Genomic DNA, 22,818 nt, shown 5'->3' with positions numbered 1-22,818 from the left:
TCTTTCCATTGTGTATGCATTATATCTTTGATCGTACATAGTGTGCAGGCTATTGGGGATCTTTAATCACCTGTGTCTTGCTTGTCACATGCCTGCCACGTTCAGGTCCTCATGGATCGCTGTGTATGACGTTGTTGCCTCATTGCATTGCCGATCTCACATTGATCATCAGAGTTTAAGCTAAAATGATTCTCCGAGATTCACTCGTTTGATCTAAGATATATATCCTTATGGCTGTGCTATGTTCTATGTTCTATTTTTGATGTGTGGAGTGGATTGTGATGTGAAGTGAAAGTATGATGTATGGTGTATGGTGTGTGTATCGTTTGAGCATAACGACAAGTGACGGAAGAGGTGCTTGGTTGACAAAGGTATATATATATATATCTGGATAGAAGCAAGTGTACTCTCTTTCTCTCTCTTTAATTTACGAATCAAATCAATATCTACTTTTAGGCAAATCAACAGATCACCTCGATCACTAGTCTACTTTTATATCCATCTTATCAAAGAATCCACTAATGATGCGATCCTCTTCACCTATCCTCCTCCTCTCTATCCTCTTTGCATCCCTCTTCCCCCTCTCCCTCGCCCGAGTTGCGTCCATCACCCTCGACTCCAATACCGCCATCCCAGGTCAAAACATCAGCGTGACAGTCACGTCGTACAGCCATATTCAGAACTGGGACGATTTCGGGATAGTATGGGGTCTGTTAAGGGATGATAACGATGATTGTGTGGAATGCGTAGGGATGGAAATGGGTTATGAAAATTTATAGTGAGTTGGGTGGACTCTCTGAGACATGTCAATCTGGTTTTTGGTGCATGCATCGAGAGGGAGAGCTAATCAGTCGTTTGATATTATCTGGTCTCTGCCATAGCGGTAACAACACTCTTGGCAATACGACTTATTCCCTCCAATTACCCAACACAACCACCGGAGCATACTATCTCAAAGCGGCTGTACCATACTTGGTAGGAGTAAGTACTTCACCCCCAAATCCCCAAATCAATATACCGATTTATCTATCTCGTTCGTTCGTTTACCCTATTGACTGATTTTGATTTCTCTGGCTTTCATAGGCATCAGGATCAACCGGTATAAACTATTTCAACCAATCTCTTAATCTCGTATCTAATGCCAAGATGAGGATTTAACAAATGGACGATACCATCTGAATCTCGAATCAAGAATCTGGATCAAGTGACACAATGGACTAGTTACGAAATGGACAATCTCGATATAATTCATGTAGAGTATATACTCTATAATTGTATATTATCTTCAATTTCATGTTCGCTGGGGAGTCAGCATCTTTCTCAGTACGACATGAACTATCTCAGAATGGTGTAAAGTATGATATTGTATCTAAGATTTTCACATTATAGCATGTATCTCGCATATTGATCAACTCATGGCGTGTATCGTGCAGGGTTGCATGTATAAGGACAAATAAGTTTACAATACAATTAGAAAAACTAAATACGAAGCACGAAGTACGAAGTACGATCATATCCTAAACGATCGAAATGTTATGATAAAATCTACAAACAACATGCACATCAGCAGCTATTTCGTGATCGCCTGGGAATTGGAAGAAAAAAGAAACACTCACAGCGAGGAGAACAACTGCAACTACAATAACAAGTATGACCAACAGACAAGCCATCCTTCTACCTGCTTTACGTTGATACTCATGTGCCGTCGTCAACTCTTCAGCAGCAGAGGAAGTATCGCGCGCAACGGAAGTGACATTTGATTCGATGTTATCTAACAAACCATCAAACATGATGAGCTCACACAAAGAGAAAGCTCAAGATGAATAAATTCGCTCACCTATCAATCCACCTTGTTCGACGACCATCGTACCTAAATCTCTAAAAATATCATTCAATTCATGTATACCACTTTCGATCTCCCTTATTTCAGCTTCTCGTTCAGCAATGAGGGTTTCTTGGAAATCGAGTTCTTGAGGTGATACCCTTTGAGCCAATTATCACATTAGCACAATGATTTGTTAGTAATTTGGTTATTTACCCACTGTTGGACCTGCTGTTGAGCTTGGACTTGTTCCAGTTCAACCGAAGATCTAGGTTCCTCATGACTATTTTGCAAACATCAGCTGATCTGATTCCGAAAGAAAATGTAGCTGATTATTGCAGACGTGAATATAGACGTACGCTTCTTCAGACTCTTCTACTAATTTATCTACCCTCCTTTTTTGACTTTCGACAAAACTCCTTTGTCTTTCTGCCGATTGACGAGATACCCTCTGGAAAGAGGTTATGGCATTACCGAATTCTTTGGATAATTTGGTTTGGATTGGTTTACGATTTGACTAGTGAGTTATAACGTTGTTAGCGATTAGCTTGTTGATGCTTTATACAGTATAGTAGTACAAGACGAGCAAAAGTTTATGTTGAATGCTAAGGGTATTGTGGTAGATGGGTTTAGGATTTAGACGACTCACAAATTCCCCTCCTGCTGGATAAGCTGCTAATTTCTTTACGTCGTCGGTGGATTTCTTGACCATCTCTCGAGTAGCTTCTGTCAGGTTATGTCTGAACAAAACCAGCGAAGTACATTAGCAATCATACTCGGCCGATGAAGGATGTTAATGGACCAAATGAGGGTCATGATCATTGTACCGTGCCAGACTGATCCTCTATTACATTTTCACATATCGTGACACAAACAGTATAAACACTTACAGACTCGTCCGTAAAGCTGGTCCATCCCCATTGCCACCCAACTTATCTACCAATTTCTGTATACCTTGAACATTGCTTTGGATCTTGAATATCTGAATTGATACCGAGTCCTTAAGAGCAGTGAAAGTAGCATCTTGGTCTGTGATTGTGAATTGCAGTGTGTAAAACCAGAGAAGATAGATACGATATGACCAAAGGATTGATCATTGAACGAAGTAAGGAGGAGAGACCAACAGAAGGAAGGATCAATCAGCTTTCTCATTCTCGCTCGAGTTGGGTTGATCCTGTCAGATGACCTACCAGGTGCATTACCCCTTAGTAAAGGCTGACTCTGTCCCCTTTCCAAGTCGTTGAAACTCATTGTGCCTGGTAAGCTGATATACGATGGTCTGAGATGAAGTGTGAGAAAAGGTGGCAAGATTGAAATGGAGATGAGCATTGATTGACTCTTGTTATAAGGTGTGGTGGTATGTATGGTGATGTCGAGTAGCGGCGATGTCCGTAAAATGGGAAAACATTACGAGCACTAGCATGTTGGCCATAGAAGGACGGTCTGGGCGCGACGGTGGAGGAGAATCAGAAGAGATGAACATGATCGAGTGTGTTCATATGATCTCACTGACCTACAAGGTATCAAATCTGGTGTGGTATGAAAAAGAAAGATGTCACGTACAGCAGCACCGTGAGTGTGAATCTTGAATCAACATTGTGGAAGCGAGTATCGTTGATCGCTGATTCTTACTCTTGTGCATCACCAGACCATCCAAAATAACGGCTCATTCAAGATCGATTATATGTCAAGATACCGACCTGCGGGGTGATATAACCATAAGTGAAGGATGTGTGGTACATCCCAAAGCGACGATATTGGCTTTGGGAGGGGCTATAGTGATAGGAAAGAATTGTGTAATAGAGGAAGGTACGATCATCGTTAATAGGTCAGTCACCATCCTCGCACTCGTGCTGAATTCATTGTAGAAACAAGATTAATGTGCTTTTGGGTTTCGGGTCGTGGTAGGAATAAAGAAATCATGAGCATAGGTGATAATAATCATTTCGTGGTTGGTTGTCGTAAGTCTTCTTTTGAACTGAATGATACAAATTGCGTATGGGTAATTAACGGTATTGAACAGGTATAGAAGCGATATCAGTAGGAAATTGGAATACGTTCCAACCCCGTTCAACCGTATCTTCAAATATCATCATAGCAGATCATTGTACCTTTAGTAAGATGTTTACCCCCTTGACCTCATATAAGCTGGTTGGGTTGACTGATGGGTTGATCTGAAGGCGCAGGAACGACTCTTCTTCCTGCACCTACCCTCCAAGAAGGTGAGATAGAAACGATCCCACCTTACACCGTGATATACGGTGAAAATTCAGAGAGGAGGAAATGGGATGGGACGGGACAATTGACAGAACAGAATCTGAGAGAAAAACATATCGAATATTTGAGAGAGATCGTGCCAAAGTGAGTTTACCATTTCGTTTTATGGAAGAATCCTTACTGATGTGTGGTGGATGAGCGAATAGGTATAATCGAATACGACCAACTACTTGACTCGATCTGTGCTATAACGAAATGTAATGAATCAATAATGATTATGATAGAGTTCATTGTACATTCCCATGCCATGCATTTATATACCCGTACAGGACATGCCAAAAAAACAAACACTAGTAAAATGATTGATACCATATATGCAAAACATCCGAGGGAGAGGAGAGGAGAATGATCGATGATGAACGAATTAATAGATACGATGGAAGATTGTTACTGATGAATCATCCCATGCCAACCACCTAAACCTGCACCTAATCCACTCAATATATTACCTCTCTTCAAAGCCCCCGCATCCGGTCCGACATCTCTCGTCATATGAGCGAACTCTCTATAAAATTCGATCGGGAGGGTTCCATCCGATTTGGAGCCGCATTCGAGCTATACCAACAAAACTACAATTAGTTCAACTTCCCTCTTCCGATTCTACTTCACAGATTTGAAGTAGTGTTGGCGTTATTGAGTTCACTCACCTCGGAATAATTGAGAGGATTCAAATCTTCCAAACCATTTTCCACAACTTTGCAACTCCTCTTTACCAAATTCAATACGTTCCCACCAATGGGGATTTCCTGGATCTCCTCGGTCAATTCGACTTTCTCATCATACTCCAATAAATACTCTTCATCTTTGATCATCACTTTAGATGGAGGTGAAGTAAGTTTGAGTGACATCTTATCTTGATATAGTTGTTGGTCAAATAAGTTGACGATTGATTCGGGGATCTTGGAAGTTGGTAATGACACTGTTGACGTTGATACTATTCTTGCGTCATTTGGTCTAATCCAGCATTCAAACATCTCGTCAGCTACCTTATATGATCAAGTGAGACAAAAGAGATGGATAACTTACCGATCAGGTATGAACAAATCTGATTCTCTGATTACTCCAAATACAGCTTCAAAAGGTCTTTCACTATCTTCCTCTTTGACTGCATTTTCTTCAGAGACATCCGCGAGAGCTCCCTCTCTCACTTCTCCGGAGAAGGTGATGGAGTCATCTCGTGTGGGTTCATCTTGCTCTGATGCCTCGAGTGAAGGTGAAGGAGCCACCCCATCCTCCTGTTCGATCTGTTTCTCCAGATCATCCAACATCGCCCCCAACCGATCCTGCCAGTTGTTCTCTCCCGTAGTTGCATTGGGTTTGGCGTAAGTGAATTCGACAAACCTCGATTCTCCAGCAGGTGTAGAAGTGGGCAATGATCTATATCGAATGCGTCGGATCTCCCTTGTTTGGCCGGTGAGAAATGGGAATTGGATCATTGAAGGTGTCAAACTAAATATACACAATTAAATCCATTTCCCATAAGCTCTCGATTAGAGACAAAGACAGTGGATAAAGGGTGATGAACTAACCTTGGTGTAAATAACGGTTTCTTACTTTCGCCGCCGACATCCTTAGAAGATCTCGATAACCAATTCCTCAAAGTTTCAATAGGCCATTGTCCAGGTAATGGATTATCGAAGATAGCCAATTTACCTTGTTTGGTGAATAACAAATTACCAAAGATCACCTTCAATCTTTTTTTACCTTTCTTGGCACCTAAACTAGAAATCAAATTTTGGAATTCGTTCTCTCCTTCCTTATCTATGACACTTTCGTTTCCACCACTCCCTTCTCCTTTCATGTTCTCTTCTGATTCAGCGGTGGAAATGGGAGTGGAAAGATTCATGTAATTGGCCAAATACAATTTCTCATTCTTATGGTCAATCTCCCTTATAGCTGGTTTCGAGTTCCATTCAGTCACTTTTTTCAACCTGAACAAAGCTTGGGAGTTTGAGTTTGATGCGATTGACCAAGGTAAAGATTCGGATATGGAGGGTATAAAAGGATATAGGGATAATCGTAATGGTTGGGTTTGGAAATGTCGAGGAGTAGGTAATAGCACGTCGAGTGATCGATGAGAAGGAAGCGAGTTGATCTATTCCCAAAGGTGTCAATATGAGAGCTCTACATAATACTATGCTAGATAATGAGCTCACCCTTAAAGAGGCCATAGTCAATAACCTCTTTGCATTTTCTGCATCTTCAACAGACATGGCTGTTATACGATACTGAAAAAACACCAATCATCAGTGAGACTGGTTCCAGGGTTGATTGATTGGTCGTTACTCACTTTGTCATCCGATAACGGTTCGACATACGCTCCAGTAGCATTCGAAACAGTCTGCAACAATCCAACAGGAGCCTTGAAACCGTCTAATTCTTGTGCGGAGATTTCTATCGTTTGTATAGCCTGAGAACGTTAAATCAGCTCAAGTTCCACCTACTCGGTAACGTTATAGCTCGACGCACCTTCTTCCTCTCTTGTATGAGATTAGTCAGCTTCACTAGCGGTCCTACTCTTCCTACCGCAACTAATACCATCCTGTTTGGATCTCCTGCGTTTGTCGGACTAAAGGGAGTTTGAGGAGCTTCCGACAGTGGTACCACAGCTAATTCCATTCTCTCGTATCCTTTGGTCATCTCATGGATTAGGTCGTTCTCACGTAAGAACAAGAATAGCTCGGCAGGTGGAAGATCGTATACTGAATATAAGTAGATCAGTATAAGCTAACATCGGAGAAAAGTATTTTGCATGGAAAGACGATATATGTGGGTAGGTATGTGTCAACTCACCGTGTGGTTTCTTCATATCCGTTCTTTCATCTTTCGGTTCAACCCATCCCCAAGTTTTCAGAATCTTCTTTATGAATCCTATTTTACTTGTCTTACTATTCGTATATAAATTTAATTGTCGACAGAAGAATTTCAATTGACGTTGTACGAAGGCATTATCCAGATCATCAATTAATTTCTGATATAGTTTAGGATATTTAGGATGGTATGGATCGGGTGGCGGTCTAGCTGGTTTCTTGGCGAGCAGATCTTCGAGAGTAGGCGCACTTCCACCAGGCGAATCTGCCTCTTTCGAACTGGTCGATGGTCGAGTAAGCAAATCCGACCAAAAGGATGAATCCTCTTTTTCACTTGGATGATCAGGCGTAGCACTCGAAGAAGGGGATGTTGAAGGTGTGACAGTCGACGTGTTCGTCTTTTCCGATTGAATAGCTTCATTCAGTTTACGTGCATTTGCCAAAGCCTGTTTCCTAAGTCTTGGATTACCTCTGAACTGTCTTTTCTCCTTTGTCCCTAAGGGTACTCGATCATGATGACTGTCCGCTACTGGTAGGGTAGAAGGACCCTCGACGTCTTCCACTGGGGCTGATGCTGGTGCTGTAGCAGCTGATGACGAAGCATATGATCGGCGAGAGGGAGCTGAGCTACATTCAGCATGCGGGAAAGGGATATCGATAGGTAGGAGCGATGTTGTTCGACCTAATCGAGACACCGACTGTCGAGCAGTAGCTGTTCGTATCGATAGCATCTTGGTCGTTCGGATGAGCCGCAAGACCCGGATCGAGAATTTATGCTAGGGCGAGAGAATGGTCTCGATGCTGTGTGATTAAAATACCTGTCAATATTTACTCGAAATTCAACAATCGTCTTGTCGAACAGATATTTTTGACATTTCACCTCTCAGCCAAACCGAAATGTGCCGAATTCGGAGATCGGATCGAACTCCGTGAACACAAAGATTTTTGGCGACATCCTTCTTTTTCGATTCAAAGGGCGTGCAGTTCTTGAGACATAGTCGTGTAGAGAGTGAGGAGATGCTCGACACTAGCACGATTGCATTTGGCACTGAGGATGGCACGATCTTCCTGTCGATGGCAGGTATGTTAGAACATGGGAGTAGCATGACTGATGAGAATTAGTGATATTCTTCTCTCACTGGATACCGCCGGTTAAGGCATTTGGGTGGAAACCTATTCAAAATCTCAAAAAACGCGTCAATAGTGAACTCTCGGATCAAGCTGGGATGAGCACAAGGGGCAATCTCATTCACAAGTCACCCACATCTCTCAGAGCATTAATAATCGCCTCACATCTACGGTATATAATATTTGTTATGATCTTCATTTCATCTACGACCATAGAAGCCAGAAAACGCCGCATCCCGTCCGCTCTGCGCAGCAAAGCTGGCTATCGCTTGGTTAGTACCAAGGTGGGGGACCACTTGGGAATCCCGGGTGTTGTAGTTTTTGTTTTTTGCTTTTCCATGTTGCATGTCATGGAGGAGTTGGCAAGGAGTGAATGCCTTTGCAGCTTCAAGTAGAAGACCTCCTTCCTCCAAACGAAACGCTATCGTGGAATCGCTTCTCTTCGCAATGAAAATGGTTGTGCTGAATCATGAATTCAAATTGTCTCCGCCTAGATACCATGGAGCAAATCTGTCCCGGAGCTATGGTGGTGGTCGAGACCTTTAGATACAGTGAAGTGTAGCTGTGTGACGCTTAAGTTAGCGTCGTGACACTAGTCATGTAGGTAGTTGTCGGGCTGCCGCGTCATTCCACGAGAGTATGTTTCTGCGCTCTTGAAGGATGGTATAACACCCTGACAACTACTTTGTATCTGTCATTCTGTATCTTATTCGTTCCCTCGGTGCTTCAGGAGTAGTTTTCTGGCAAGGGGGCGAAAAACCACAGGGTAGTCGGTTGGTCTCAAAAGGTACATCTTCCAGCTAGGTCAATGCGACCTGCTCAGTCAGTCGGTCTACATTAGTCACTTGTTGCTGTGGGTCTGTTCGTCTCGCTGCACAGACTTTACAACATATCCATAAAGCAAGTTTGCGTACTTGTCGATATCCATTCGGAAGTAGGCTTTATGGACGATACGATCTACTGAGCTGCGACCGGGCTACTGATTCTTATGTATGAGAATGATGAAACTGACGCAAGTCTTCATGGGCTTGGTGTATCAGATTTTGGATTTCGAATGTCGATTTTGGATTAAAATAACAACCCAACGTCGTAATTTCGAACAAATCCGGGAGCTACACATGCGTACAGCCAAGTTCAGAGAGAAACATATTTTACATTATCTGAGCGACTATGTCACACGGGTCACAAAGTCGAGAGGGATCGTTGTCGAGCCCTTCCGTGGACGAAACACGGGTACTCAGCCTCCCAATTGTCTTCCAATCAGGTTATAGTGCCCCCCATGCCATGGTCCAAAAATCCTGGTCAACGATCTAATGTCATATTTTGATCCATAGTCTCAATAAGGACCTTTACGAGGCAGCTTTGACCTACATATAGGGTTACAAGAATGCGCCGTCACAGCTACACAGCCAGGACTTAAATATTCTACTCGTTCGTTACCCAATCCTCCAATGGAATTCTGCTAGAATCGAAGGAGATCGATCGGGTAGCTTCGTGCTATTGGCCGCTTTCCAGATCAGATTCATGACTGACAGTCGTTACGGATACATTATTTCGATGTTTGAATTATACCTAGCCCCACAGCGTCGTTGAGATCATTAGACGTTTTATGATAATCCAGAGAGTGCCACACAATTGACTCTGCTATGTGATTCTTAACTGACTGGGCGCGTGAGCATCTTCCTTTGAACATGCTAGACATCCTTTCACTTGAGCAAAGACATCGCCCCTCGCCAAGTGGCAGTGATAGTACCATAACAGGCTTGGTCGAGGAGAGTCATCTTGCTGTCGACGTATGTATAGTAGGTGACAGGTGTAGTTGTCTGCGCGCATGTCCGCGCATGCCATTCGTACGTTCCCTTTTCCGTGATGACGCTTCCGGCAATTCCGCTTAAGTTTGCGAGTGTGAGTACCCGCGGCAGTGGATCAGCTGGTCGTTGCTGCAGTGTCGGTTCTCAGGCCGAAAAACGGGTAGCAGCATATATCACGTGACATGAAATACATCCGTCTTCCTCTACTCTTCCCCGCCAAACAATTCAAAGTTGACTGTCATCGCTACCACTCACCACCGCTCACCACCATTCATCTCCTCTAGCTCCCAATTTACCACTCTTTTCATACCCTTTCCAACCACCATACAACTCTTGTAAACCCATCGACGATACTCATCTATCGTCGAGATCATCTATAATCAAAATGATACGAACGATACCGAGGAATGTACATCTCAACGCCCGACCTAGCGCGAAAATCGCCAGGTCACTTGCCGTCGTCAGGCCTTCCATCTTACAGAAACGAACGTATGCTACCGAGGCTCAGCCACCAAGTAAGAATGACCTGTTTGCCAATGGTGGGAACACATACTATACCGAGGAGTGAGTAAAAGCAAGAGTGTCGTTACAAGCATTTCAGGTGGCGGTGCTGATAGTCCATCATTATAGGATGTACCGACTTTGGAAACAAGATCCAAAGGCCGTTCACTCTTCTTGGGCTGTTTACTTCTCTGGGCTTGATAAAGGTCTTCCATCATCTTCCGCTTACACCCCACCACCTGGTTTCATCGGCGCTGCCAGTTCAGTACCTACAGCTGCCGATGGTAGCCCAAAGATGAATGTGGAAGGTAGTGGAGATGTAACAGATTACCTCAAAGTGAGTAGCCCCCACGTCACTACTCCGCTCAAGCTAACACCACTTGTCAGGTCCAACTCCTCATCAGAGCTTATCAAGTCCGAGGACACCACATCGCCAACCTTGATCCCCTCCACATTTCCGACGCCGACCTCGACAGCCGTGTTCCCCCCGAATTGAAACTCGAATACTACGGTTGGACAGAGGCAGACCTGAAAAAGGAATTCAAACTCAGTGATGGTATCCTCCCCCGATTCAAGGGATCAGTAGAGAGTGATAAACTGACTTTGGGTCAAATTATCGAAGAATTGAAGAGGATGTACTGTGAGTACCTCCCAGCTAGCTATTTGCATCAGGATGATCAAGCTGACCTCGAACAGGTACCCACGTCGGTGTGCAATACGTCCACATCGTCGACAGAGGACAATGTGACTGGTTGAGAGAACGAGTAGAAATCCCCGTACAATGGAACTACACCACTGAGGAGAAGAGAATGATCCTCGATCGATTGATGTGGTCTGAACTTTTCGAGAAATTCATTGCTTCAAAATACCCCAACGAAAAGAGATTCGGTTTAGAAGGTTGTGAATCCCTGATCCCCGGTATGAAAGCTTTAATAGATCGATCAGTCGACTCCGGTGTGAAATCAATTGTCATGGGTATGCCTCATAGAGGTCGACTTAACGTTCTCGGAAACGTTATCAGGAAACCTATCGAAGCCATCTTGAACGAATTCGCCAACACCGACAAAGATGATACTGGTGGTGGTGATGTCAAATACCACTTGGGAGCCAACTATGTTCGACCTACACCTAGTGGAAAGAAAGTGTCCCTCTCCCTTGTCGCCAACCCTTCTCACTTGGAAGCTGAAGATCCTGTTGTGCTCGGTAAGACCCGAGCTATCCAGCATTTCGAGGGAGATGAGGGAACCGGCGATTCAGCTATGGGTGTCTTGCTCCACGGTGATGCTGCTTTCGCTGGTCAAGGTGTCGTTTACGAGACTACTGGTATGCAAGGGCTCCCCAACTACGGTACTGGTGGTACCGTCCACTTGATCGTTAACAACCAAATCGGTTTCACCACCGACCCTCGATTCGCTCGATCAACTCCTTACCCTTCTGATATCGCCAAGTCCATCGATGCCCCCATCTTCCACGTCAACGGTGATGATGTAGAAGCTGTCAACTACGTCTGTACCCTTGCTGCTGACTGGAGAGCCAAGTTTAAGAAGGACGTAGTCGTCGATATCGTCTGTTACAGAAGATACGGTCACAACGAAACCGATCAACCTTCATTTACTCAACCCAAGATGTACAGGGCCATCCAGAAACAACCTACCGTCTTGTCCATTTACACCGACAAGTTGATCAAGGAAGGTACCTTCACCGAGAAGGAGATTGACGAGCACCGACAATGGGTTTGGGGTATGTTGGAGAAAGCTTACGATGGATCTAAGGATTACAAACCATCCGCCCGAGAATGGCTCTCATCGTCATGGGAAGGTTTCCCTACACCCAAGGAACTTGCCGAGAACGTCCTTCCTCACTTGCCCACCGGAACTGAAGAAGAAACCCTCAAGAAGATTGGGGATGTGATCTCGTCATTCCCTGAAGGTTTCACTCCTCACAAGAACCTTGCTAGAATTATCGCTACTAGAGGAAAGTCTGTTGCCGAGGGTAAGAACATTGATTGGTCAACTGCTGAAGCTTTGGCGTTCGGTGCTTTGTGCCTCGAGGGAACTCACGTTCGAATCTCAGGTCAAGATGTGGAGAGAGGTACTTTCTCACAGAGACATGCTGTCGTTCACGATCAAGAAACCGAACAGACTTATGTCGCATTGAAACACCTCGGTAGCGAACAAGGGTCATTCACCGTTTGTAACTCGCATTTGTCCGAATTTGGTACTTTAGGATTCGAACTGGGTTATTCATTGGTATCACCTAACAGTTTGACCATCTGGGAAGCTCAATTCGGTGATTTCGCCAACAACGCTCAGTGTATTATTGATCAATTCATTGCATCCGGTGAAAGAAAATGGTTGCAACGAACTGGTTTAGTGCTCTCCTTACCCCATGGTTACGATGGTCAAGGTCCTGAACACTCGTCGGGTAGAATCGAACGATTCTTACAGCTCTGTGATGACGAACCTAGAATCTACCCATCCGCTGAGAAACTGGATAGACAACATCAGGATTGCAATATGCAAATCGTTTACCCAACGTGAGTGAAGTGGTCCTTCACCGTATTGTTGATGCTAACAGTTATATGTAGTACCCCCGCGAACTACTTCCACGTATTGAGACGACAAATAAAGCGAGATTTCCGAAAGCCTGTAAGTCAATGTCTGTGCATATATAGAGATACGTACATATAAATGAAATAAATCAGATACTGATTGTCCGCGGTTTAGCTCGTTGTGTTCTTCTCTAAATCTCTCTTGCGACACCCACAAGCCCGATCGTCCCTTGAGGAAATGACCGGTGACAATGTCTTCCAAAGATACTTGCCTGAACCTCATCCCGAAAACTTGGTCGAACCGGAGAAGATTCGAAGACACGTCTTGTGTACTGGTCAGGTTTACTTCCAATTGTTGAAGGAACGTGAAGACAAGGGTATAAATGATGTTGCCATCTCGAGAATCGAACAATTATCACCTTTACCTTACGACTTGTTGACTCCTCATTTGGATAAATACCCTAACGCCGATGTCGTTTGGGCCCAAGAGGAGGTGAGTTGATAATGCGTCCATATTCAACCTGTTTGCTGATGAAGTATTAATTGCAGCCTCTCAACAACGGTGCTTGGACATACGTTCAACCGCGATTGATCACCGCGTTGAAAGAGACCCAACATCACGTTGGTAAGGTTCCTATCTACGCCGGAAGGAAACCTTCCTCATCTGTTGCTACCGGTAACAAGAACGCGCACAAGAAGGAGATTGAGATGATCAACGAGATGGCTTTTGCTTCTGCTGAACAATCGCAATAAGTGATAAATTGATCTCAAAGAAAGGTAGGTGTGCGTAGAGGGTAGAAGGTAGAAGGTAGATTCGGTAGTAATGGGATGGGGATGGCGAGTCGCTCAACACATATTTGTAACAACATTCAATAACAATATTCAATATTCATTCTTATCCTCTCAATATCATCAATTTCTAGTTTTCCCCCGATCTCAATGATCGTAGTATTCACGCGAACAACGGACCACCAAAAAGCAAAATGCCGAAAATGCATAGTGATTGTGATTTATCTTTCCATAAGACCCAAAAATGTCCTCGAACCCATGATGTGAAATAAAGAAGCATACAGCGACCAGAAAGTTAGATTATATCTACTGTATATCGTTCATGCTACTTAATATGCGTTGGCAGCCTCGAAAAACCTTCTACTGATTCTAAATCCATTAACTTGGATTTCTTTGAATTCTGGATTATCCAATAAAGTCTTTTCTAATTTATCTATGTTCTGTGATCGGATTGCGGTGCTATAATAAACATAGTACAAGTTGATGGTCAGTATACCAATGTCGGATGGATTGAAATGATGAAAAGTATATGCGCTCACTTTGGAGAAAGATGTATGATTTCATTATGTTTCAAACCCGCTTTCCATTTCTTATACCGAGGGATAGAAGCTTCGAATAACTTATCACCTAGTGCGTTCTTGACTACGTTGTAGGTATGATGATACCATCCTTTGTGGTCTGATGGAGTATTGAATCTCGCAATGTAATGATCATCAGTGTAAGAAGTACCATTGGGCCTAAAATGAGGTGAAACATAGATGAGTCAGTTAATTCACACCATGAGCTAGAAATTGGATATGAATTCGTGAAGCAAATGGCCAGGGTATTGATTGACCTCAAACTCACCAATCGAATTGACCACCATTCAATAAAAATTCAGCCATATGCTGAGGACCCAAAACCACCTGGAAATCATTGTACGTTATACCCCTCTTTCTCAATGTTGATGTGGCCGTCGCGCAATCAGAGGTCGGTGAAGTACTCGCTCCATCATCTCTTTTTCTGAACAAATCGGGATACTTGATTCGGGCTTGTAGTTCTTTTCGATTTGCTTGTCTCGACGATAAAGCCGCTCGCGAGACGGGCTGGGGTGACGCAGGGGCCAAATCTTCTTCTGCTTCATATGAGCTCGCTAAGGCGCAAGTGCTGAGAACGATGAGTAAAAGAGTATAGAATCGCATCTTCATCTTCTTCGTGGTCGTGGATTTTCACAATGCAGTCGATTTCTTCTTTCTTTCGTTTTTTAAACAAAAGCAATACTTAAGATGTAGAGGACATTTGTAGGCTTTGCATGGATATCTAACATATATATATATATATATATGATATATACATAAGAGTCGAGCACGGATCAAAATATTGTATACTGCGCTGTGCTCTGTAATCCTTTTGAGCAACGGGTTGGTCTCAGAGGGTTGTCTACTATTCGGCTCCGGCCAAGAGATAAGATGCACAAGAAACACAAACAAAGACAAAAACAGAAACAAAAGCACCGTGTCGTCTGGGTGAGGGGCATTGCGCTGCGGGAGGCCCATCTGATCCCTGAGACGCCATCCGATGATCATCAGCTGGGAAAAAGGTTGGGAATCTGGCACGATATGAGCTTCGCTGGAATGAGGGTGTCTATTTATACATTGATACTAGCCAAATGCATACTATATTAACTCATAGCTCAACGCTTACACCAATTTTCGGTTTGGTTTTGGTTATGGTTTCTGATATCGGAGCATGAATGCAAGCGAAAACAAGAGTGAAACAAACAATTTCGCACCATGAGGGGTCCTTCTGGACTGCGAGCATGAAGATCGCCGCCACCACTTTGCATCCGGGTGATTCCAATTATTCGGTTCCTTCCCCTCGTACCTGAGCTCGTGCACGCGTAAGGGTTTTGTTTTCATTTTTTGGTTGTTTGTCCAAAATCCAAGACTGCGTCCTTTATCCTGCGCTGTTCGAATAGTCACAACACAAGCGGGTAGGGACGATATCCTCAGCCCTGAGAAGATGACCAAAGACTAGATGATCCTTTTTATACGAGTAACTTCCCGTTAAAGATACCGCATCAAGCATCAGAAGCAACTGTCAATCAGCAGATGAACTGATCTCGTCACCGAGAAGGAACACAAAACAAGACCCCGCCCGGTCTTGGACATGGATATGTCAACATCCACTCTCTTCACCCTCCTATTTCCTCTTGATACAGTATCTCACGTCAGTCCAAACTTTGAAATTCCCAACGCACAGATCATAATCCAAGCAGAATATGCTATATCCATCCAAGCGGGACAGCATAGAAAACTAGGAAGGCAAAAAGGGTTCCTTGGGCATTGATATGGGGGATGAGCGGTTCTAGGATTCGATGAAAGATGGAGAAGTTGATAGTGTCGGTGCGGTGATAGTGGGGTTCGCTCTCAATGGTGAATCAAGCGCATATGGAAATGAGTTTTCCTTCTGAATGACCCAAACCCTGCCAATTGTTACATGTGATGTCGAAGATCCTTCTTTCCTAAGAGGCGACGAGTGTCCATCGGAAGATCCTCTTCTTGATACAGCGTAGCAATTGATTGATATTACGAACTCTCGTCTTCGTCCTGCTCTTATCGTATCTTTCTGGAATGATCCCAGTTGTGAGGATCTTCGTGCGCCCGACAGCGGCTCTTACGGCAGTGTCCGAACTGCATTCAGATGAAAATCTTATTCCAGCACCGACAGCAGCACGCGACGTTATGGAAGATGATCCAGGTCGCAGATTGATGCTTCATGGGGTTTCCCGGATGACGGAGGTCGAGGGGTTCTTGACATGTTCAGCATGGTCTTGAAGTGGATGTTACCCGGATCATATCAAAAATACGTTCGACCGCACGGGGGATGTGTATGGAGCTACCCGTGTCCCGAGCTCACATGGTGGGTCTGATGCTGTAGGTGATTCTCTGTAGGAAGTTCTGACTTTATCCCACTAACAATTCTTCATCGTTGGATTGTATCTATCTGATATCCAACTGATTGTTCCTAGATAATCATAAATCCCCGTTGGATAATGTAGATACAGTTTGACACTCAAACGGGGTACAAAATACACTAACACCGGATATTACTCTGTTAGCCTCACTCGTAGTAGGCACAAACTGCCCGTAATTTTTGTTTACTACTTAGTTGAAGAGCTCGAGTCTCTTGATCGCATTCCAGGAAAAAATTTAGACTCCAAAATGACTTGCGTCATGCGGTGCATCAGTAGTTGTTGATAACCTCGGTGAATATCTTCAGGTCACCGTCGATACCTCACATATGACAAGGTGGATTTCACCTCCTTCAGGCTGATGACGGGGGAAGGAAGTCTGGAACCCTATCTGTCACCTGATCAGTCCTCCGATATCGCAGGTATTTGGTTGTGACCTGCAGCATCGTGAAGTTGTGGAGCCCATCGACAACGTATGCATCCCACTGTGTTACACGAAAGCTACACAGTAACTTCCGCGATGGTCTTTGCCATGAGGTACATGCACCTTACGAAATGTGACGTGTTTAGCGCTCTCCCGTATGTCATCGTATCATTTTTAGAATGCCAAGCATTGGGGTACAAACGCTTAATGAGTGCCTCGAGTAGGAGGTAGGGCTAAGTTGCGGCCTATCATGGCGGGCCCATCCGGGGATGCAGTAATGATTACATTATCTGTCGGCCGAGAACCTAACTTACTGACTTGACATACGGAAAGCAATTGACATGTCTCAAAGAGCATGATATAAGGAGGAAGAAGGGCAACGAAGACCAAGTCATTGAAAGGGAATGAAGGACGATGTGAGGAATGTATACCCGTTGTGACGTAGATGTCTCGGAGAGGCCCCTATATGTATTCGAGAGTGTGGTCATGAGCACAAGGGTATGTCCGGTTGTACAGGTATATAAAGTGTAGGTCTGATTGCTCGAGTTTTGGGTATCATATGAAACCCAGAGCCTCAGCCCGCTGTGAGACCCTCCCAATATAACAGTGTATACCTCGACCCATAGATTTGACTGTATGTGTCTTGCGCTAAATCTAAACTCATCGCAGCTGATTAGTGTTTGCACAATTATAGCTCGGAACTCCAACCTATCATACGAAATACGCGGACTCCATCCACTCTACATAATGAAGACCACAATCGCCCTCCTCGGTCTCGGCTGCGCTATGATCCAAGCCCAAGCCAGACAATACTGGATAGTCGTAGGCAATCAAATCGGTCTAGGCGACGGGGCCACAGTCAATGGTAATCAATACCCACAATGGGTGGTTGACGACGGTAACGTGAGCGAGTGCGAACCATTCGACGAATGCAACAAGGGTGACATCAATGCCCCTGGTCTCGAATATCTCTACGAAACTTACCCGGAAACGGTCACCATGTATGGCTCATGTGGTAGAGGAAATGTGGATTTGTATAAGAGCGGAGATACCACTTGGAATGCTTATACCAGTGGAGGGGACGGTAGTGTTATTGGCACGTGTGAGAATGATAGAAGCTGGGATTGTCTTAAAGAAGAGCTGGGGTCATGGGGAGTCAAATCATTCATTAGATGTCAACTGGATTGGTGATCTATTTCCCGTGTCAAGTGGATTAGTATGGGTAATATAGTGAAGGTTGAATATGAAATAGGTCAGAAGCGCAGGCATAGTGAAATGTGTTGCATTACCAATGTACGGACTCTTCTGCCTCGATAAGTGATAAAGGGAATGTTTGAACCTCTACATCTGGATGTCCTTCCAAGGAAGCAGTTCACCCTTATGCTTGTGGGCTGGGACACTCAGCAATGATACGGTGTCATACTTCGAGCAAAACACCAATTGACACACCCGATCAAGCGATTGCCCAACACTCATGCAGTCTTCTCCTATTGCCGTGAAATTTTATGGTGACGTCGCAAATCAAGCGCCGTGTGTTACTGTCGAAATTGATACTGTAACATATCTTGCCAAGCATTTCCCGCCACATTGGAGCCTCATAATGGGGCTCACGGGCTTCTTTGCTTCAGTAGCCAAAGGCTTGAACATGTCAAGACAAAGATAGTGGAACCACACTAGACAAGATCCAACTTATTTTGGGAGACCTCGCAAAGATCGTAAAGATCAAGTGGAAAGGAAGAGCATTAGCGCAAATTCCCAAGATCGTATGCCGGACTTACTGACGGCTACAACTGATAGATTAGGTCTGAAGGAAGGTCACAGCCTCAAACATTGGTCACGCTGAGCGATGCTGCCCATCTCCTCGCCTCGGAGGCCGATAACGGGAAAAATGAGTGTAGTCTTCATCTTGTGCCAGCAGTCTCAGAGGATGATGCTAATAGTCTCACGGAAACCGCAACGGATTCGGACTCTTTTTTGGGGTTAGACAAGGCTGAGGTTAAGGGGAATGAAAGGACCAGCTTTACTCAGAATGAGTTTGATGTATCCTGAATCGATCCGTTGAATATCAGAGATTGGAAGGTCACATCATTGATGAGCTATCCGGTGCACAAATGGCAGATCATAAAAAATATCGAAACATCTAGCTTGGAATGGAGGGGTGGCGTCTCCACTTTCAAAAAATACAGATCCTGATGCAACTCGATGCAAACCAGTGTTTGGGATCAATATAATTCATTACATCTTGGTATTTTATCACTGTATAAAGTCTGAGACAGTCCATTCTTTCGAAATTATTATCATCATTTATACCTTCTTCGCCGCAAACTCGTTGTGTTGGGAAGAGGGCTTATCCTTCTCCTCCTTGATAATTCTGCTCATGCCTCTATGACCCCTTTCTGCCTTTTCAGACATATCAAGGTGTGCAGGGCCACTTTTCCCCAAAATATGTTCAGCCTCTCTAGAACCAGCAGGGGGAATCTCTTCAGGTCTCAACGAGTACCAAACGGGAGATTTGTTTTCTCTGTGTCCCAAAGCAAAGACTATATCTATCTCTTCCAAAGAGTATTTCTTGGTTTCGGGGAAGAACAACCATACGCATGGGCAGATGATAATGCCGTTCACCACTGCAAAGAGACAATATGTACCCCAACCGATATTAGCGAACATTGGTGCTGTAGCCATGACCACCTGTTTATCATACTTATATTAGCGGAAGTTCCAGCGCAAGTGATCGTGCATGTAACATACCATAAAATTGAATATCCAATTTGAAGCGGTTGATAAAGCATTAGCGGGAGCTCGGATCCTTAGTGGTGTGACTTCAGCAGGATACAACCATGTAATACCGAGCCATCCAATCGAAAACCATGTGTTGAATAGAAACAGACAAAGCACTGAAACCACTTGAGCTGCTTTGTTTTGTTGCTTCGCAATATCGTATAAACCTGCAAGGACTGCCATGGTTATAGCTTGAGCCACGGCCATCCAAAACATCAAGGGTCTTCGGCCTATTCGCTCGATGACAAACAGGGCACCGATCCTATGTTGGGGTGGTTGATGTCAGCTAGCAAGTTTGGAGTTGGGAGGGTAAACTCACGAAGTCAGGAAATAACAGGTACCATTCACGCCTGAGATGATACGAGACATCTCGGGACCGAGTCCGAGATCAGTCAAAACTGAAGTCAAGTAGTATGTAATCAGACTGTTTGACTAAGTCAGGAACATAGCCCTCAAATTTAAACCACAAGCCAGAAGACGAGCTCACTTTATACCACAAATTTGCTGGAAACACTGAGCCACCACACCTAGTAATGTTCTTCTCAGATTCTGAGTTGGGCCATTATATAACAACTCCTTGAACCCGAATCCACCTTGAGACTCAGCTGCAATAGCATCGCAGATACCGTTAAACGTTGCAATGACCTTTTTGTCGTCTACCGAGGTATTTTCCAAAGCTGCCAATACAGCAAGTGATTCGGCATACTTCCCCTTGGCGGCCAACCATCTTGGCGATTCGGGTAATTTGAAAGCGTACTGATAATGAGTGACACATTTAGCGCAAAAGTTATATGATCACGAAAAGGTTTCACTTACCATGAAGACTATCATGATCAATGCCAATAAGATTTGGAATGCGATGGGAAATCTCCAAGAGATCGAACCGGTGGTGAAGTAGAAGCCAAGATCAATCCAATACGACATCATGATTCCGAAAGTGATCAGAGATCCTTCGATGAGCACCAATTGACCTCTTCGGTGAGGTTTCGCACATTCAGATTGATAGGCGGGTACCGTGGAGGTGAGTAAACCATTTCCTACACCCGTAACCACACGCGCGACTAGCATCATAGCGTAATCTACAGCTGCAGTTTGAAGTATCGCGCCGATGATCATGATTATACCGCCCCTTGAGTCCAATATCAGTAAAGCGAGCGCATTTGGCCAAGTCCAAGATAAAAACAAACTCACAAGGAAATGGTATGTCGTCTACCAAGTCGATCTCCTACCCATAGATTAGATAGTGCTCCAGCCATACAACCAAGTTCATCTTTGATTACAGTGAGTCAGCCTGTGAGCTTCTATGGTACACACCGAGAAAACTCACAGATAGCAACCATGAAGGATTGAAGAGCAGCTCGATGACTATCGGCGAACGCGTCCGCTGTTTGAGGGAATTGCGCCTCGAACGAAGGTAGAGTCAAAAGGGAACTCAAAACTCCCTCTATGTCAAGAAGCATCGTCAATCAGTCATGGACTCAGTCAAAGAGATAGGACTGGTACTTACGATCATATCCAAACAGAGTAAACCCGGTTCCAGCGACGAAAGTAACCTATTCCATCGTTTTAGAAATCTGTCAGTCGGCTTCTTTCTATCCTTCTCGCTTTTCCGCTGCATGATTTTGCAGATGGATACATTACCCACCATATAGGTTAACCATTTTCCAGATACCCTCGAAGGTTTCAGCTGAGCCGCATAATGAGTATCTACTTCCGCCACTAATGTGCCATTGTCTGATTCCATGCTACCGAATCTTCGACCTTTCGCAGGCACGGGTGTCTCGTCTTTCTGAGAAGCATTGACTCCAGATTCAGCAGGACGATCACTCGCCCATTCCTGATTTGGTGCTCCAGCCTCAACTGCTGATTGTCCGGTAGACATATTATACTTTCAAATTTGTTTTACGCTAATTCAGGAGGAGTTTATTTGACAGTGTTTGCTCAATACAGTGGTGTAGTATATACACAGCTTGGTGCGGGATCTTGTGATAGTGTAATGGTCAGTAAAAACGAGACCCATACGGCAGTTTTCGCAGATATATATATATATATCGTCAGAGCGCCGAAATCCATGTTATTGCTGAACCGAATTAATAAATCAAGATCGGAGCACCTCTCCGAGTACGTACTATCTCCTTCTCCTCTTGTAGCCCCTCTTTGTTGGCACGATACTTCAGCCCCGGATGTAAATGAGGAGACTAATGAAGTGGATGATATCATAGTTGGCTAGTTCGTGACACAAATGCCGAATACATCAATTGAGGCCCCTGTTATAATGGGCACCTAACCAATCCGACAAAAAATCTTACGTGCGAGAGATCCGCACGACAGCTTCATTTAGACTCTCATTAGTGGATGGGGCCCAGGACGCTAGTTGGGAAGAATTTACGCCAATGACGTTGCGGGGTCTGAGAGCACATGCCGTTTAACCGAGTTTTGGGGTTTGGGACGCGCAAGGTCCCGGCGGCACCTGGACACTTGCTTGAGCACACTGAGCTGGTGCGCACGTACAGTAAGGTTTGCTTGCTTTTTGGTTATTTGTTTAAACAAGACGGCGTCTTGTAGGCAATACAATTAAAACGTTTACAAGTACTACAGAGCGACAATGATGATTTGTCGATATCCCCCTTGTTCCTAAATACCCATCGCGGGGCCATACGAGAAACTCTTCCTTGTCATGGAGATGTACATTTAGCAATTACAATACAGCTAACAATTCTCCTTGCTGATAAGAAACAGAACAAAGTTCCCGCTCCTCCAGATGTAACGTCGACGCTTACACCTCTTATAAACTTCCGCTTGCTTCTTATGTCCCACTTCAAACAGGTCTTACGACGCACAGGCCGCACAGGCCGCAAGGCGAGCAGAATATGCTATATGCTTACAAAACTCTCGGCGGAACAGCGCAGAAAAGTAGGAAGGAAAAAAGCCGCGATCGCTTAGTAGGTAAAGCGAGGGTCTCATAAGTCAGAAC

General features: G+C 44.4%; 8 protein-coding genes and 1 non-coding gene across 9 annotated transcripts; 5 read left to right on the top strand and 4 right to left on the bottom strand.

The window, feature by feature from the left end:
* Positions 1–524: 524 nt before the first annotated feature.
* Positions 525–1,158, top strand: V865_008403 (uncharacterized protein; the record flags this gene model as incomplete). Its single annotated transcript, XM_066232138.1, has 3 exons — positions 525–778; positions 882–981; positions 1,084–1,158. 3 exons carry the CDS (start codon positions 525–527, stop codon positions 1,156–1,158), a joined length of 429 nt encoding a protein of 142 aa, XP_066088235.1.
* Positions 1,159–1,533: 375 nt separating this feature from the next.
* On the bottom strand, positions 1,534–3,073 carry V865_008402 (uncharacterized protein; the record flags this gene model as incomplete). The annotated part of the gene is made up of 8 exons (XM_066232137.1): positions 1,534–1,545; positions 1,617–1,771; positions 1,838–1,983; positions 2,043–2,105; positions 2,182–2,339; positions 2,472–2,562; positions 2,713–2,851; positions 3,013–3,073. 8 exons carry the CDS (start codon positions 3,071–3,073, stop codon positions 1,534–1,536), a joined length of 825 nt encoding a protein of 274 aa, XP_066088234.1.
* A 301-nt stretch (positions 3,074–3,374) lies between these two features.
* Positions 3,375–4,273, top strand: V865_008401 (uncharacterized protein; the record flags this gene model as incomplete). The annotated part of the gene is made up of 6 exons (XM_066232136.1): positions 3,375–3,394; positions 3,471–3,650; positions 3,731–3,783; positions 3,846–3,938; positions 4,003–4,183; positions 4,246–4,273. The coding sequence occupies 6 exons, from the start codon at positions 3,375–3,377 to the stop codon at positions 4,271–4,273; spliced, it is 555 nt and encodes a 184-aa protein (XP_066088233.1).
* Positions 4,274–4,486: 213 nt separating this feature from the next.
* On the bottom strand, positions 4,487–7,640 carry V865_008400 (uncharacterized protein; the record flags this gene model as incomplete). Its single annotated transcript, XM_066232135.1, has 8 exons — positions 4,487–4,654; positions 4,747–5,053; positions 5,126–5,548; positions 5,629–6,194; positions 6,256–6,327; positions 6,390–6,509; positions 6,569–6,801; positions 6,893–7,640. The coding sequence occupies 8 exons, from the start codon at positions 7,638–7,640 to the stop codon at positions 4,487–4,489; spliced, it is 2,637 nt and encodes an 878-aa protein (XP_066088232.1).
* Positions 7,641–8,242: 602 nt separating this feature from the next.
* On the top strand, positions 8,243–8,357 carry V865_008399. The gene has a single exon (XR_010725606.1). It is a non-coding gene; the product is annotated as a 5S ribosomal RNA (ribosomal RNA).
* Positions 8,358–10,233: 1,876 nt separating this feature from the next.
* On the top strand, positions 10,234–13,653 carry V865_008398 (oxoglutarate dehydrogenase (succinyl-transferring), E1 component; the record flags this gene model as incomplete). Its single annotated transcript, XM_066232134.1, has 7 exons — positions 10,234–10,412; positions 10,479–10,686; positions 10,737–10,989; positions 11,046–12,885; positions 12,937–12,997; positions 13,076–13,393; positions 13,450–13,653. The coding sequence occupies 7 exons, from the start codon at positions 10,234–10,236 to the stop codon at positions 13,651–13,653; spliced, it is 3,063 nt and encodes a 1,020-aa protein (XP_066088231.1).
* Positions 13,654–14,018: 365 nt separating this feature from the next.
* Positions 14,019–14,870, bottom strand: V865_008397 (uncharacterized protein; the record flags this gene model as incomplete). The annotated part of the gene is made up of 3 exons (XM_066232133.1): positions 14,019–14,148; positions 14,229–14,426; positions 14,536–14,870. 3 exons carry the CDS (start codon positions 14,868–14,870, stop codon positions 14,019–14,021), a joined length of 663 nt encoding a protein of 220 aa, XP_066088230.1.
* A 2,943-nt stretch (positions 14,871–17,813) lies between these two features.
* On the top strand, positions 17,814–18,257 carry V865_008396 (uncharacterized protein; the record flags this gene model as incomplete). Its single annotated transcript, XM_066232132.1, has 1 exon — positions 17,814–18,257. One exon carries the CDS (start codon positions 17,814–17,816, stop codon positions 18,255–18,257), a length of 444 nt encoding a protein of 147 aa, XP_066088229.1.
* A 1,113-nt stretch (positions 18,258–19,370) lies between these two features.
* V865_008395 (uncharacterized protein) lies at positions 19,371–21,726 on the bottom strand (the record flags this gene model as incomplete). The annotated part of the gene is made up of 9 exons (XM_066232131.1): positions 19,371–19,754; positions 19,815–20,106; positions 20,164–20,268; positions 20,332–20,600; positions 20,661–20,973; positions 21,036–21,114; positions 21,172–21,288; positions 21,352–21,397; positions 21,490–21,726. 9 exons carry the CDS (start codon positions 21,724–21,726, stop codon positions 19,371–19,373), a joined length of 1,842 nt encoding a protein of 613 aa, XP_066088228.1.
* Between the last annotated feature and the right edge of the window lie 1,092 nt (positions 21,727–22,818).

This window comes from Kwoniella europaea, chromosome 3, assembly GCF_036810445.1.
Source record: "Kwoniella europaea PYCC6329 chromosome 3, complete sequence".
NCBI lineage: Eukaryota > Fungi > Basidiomycota > Tremellomycetes > Tremellales > Cryptococcaceae > Kwoniella > Kwoniella europaea.
This window is presented reverse-complemented; position numbering and strand designations above follow the sequence as displayed.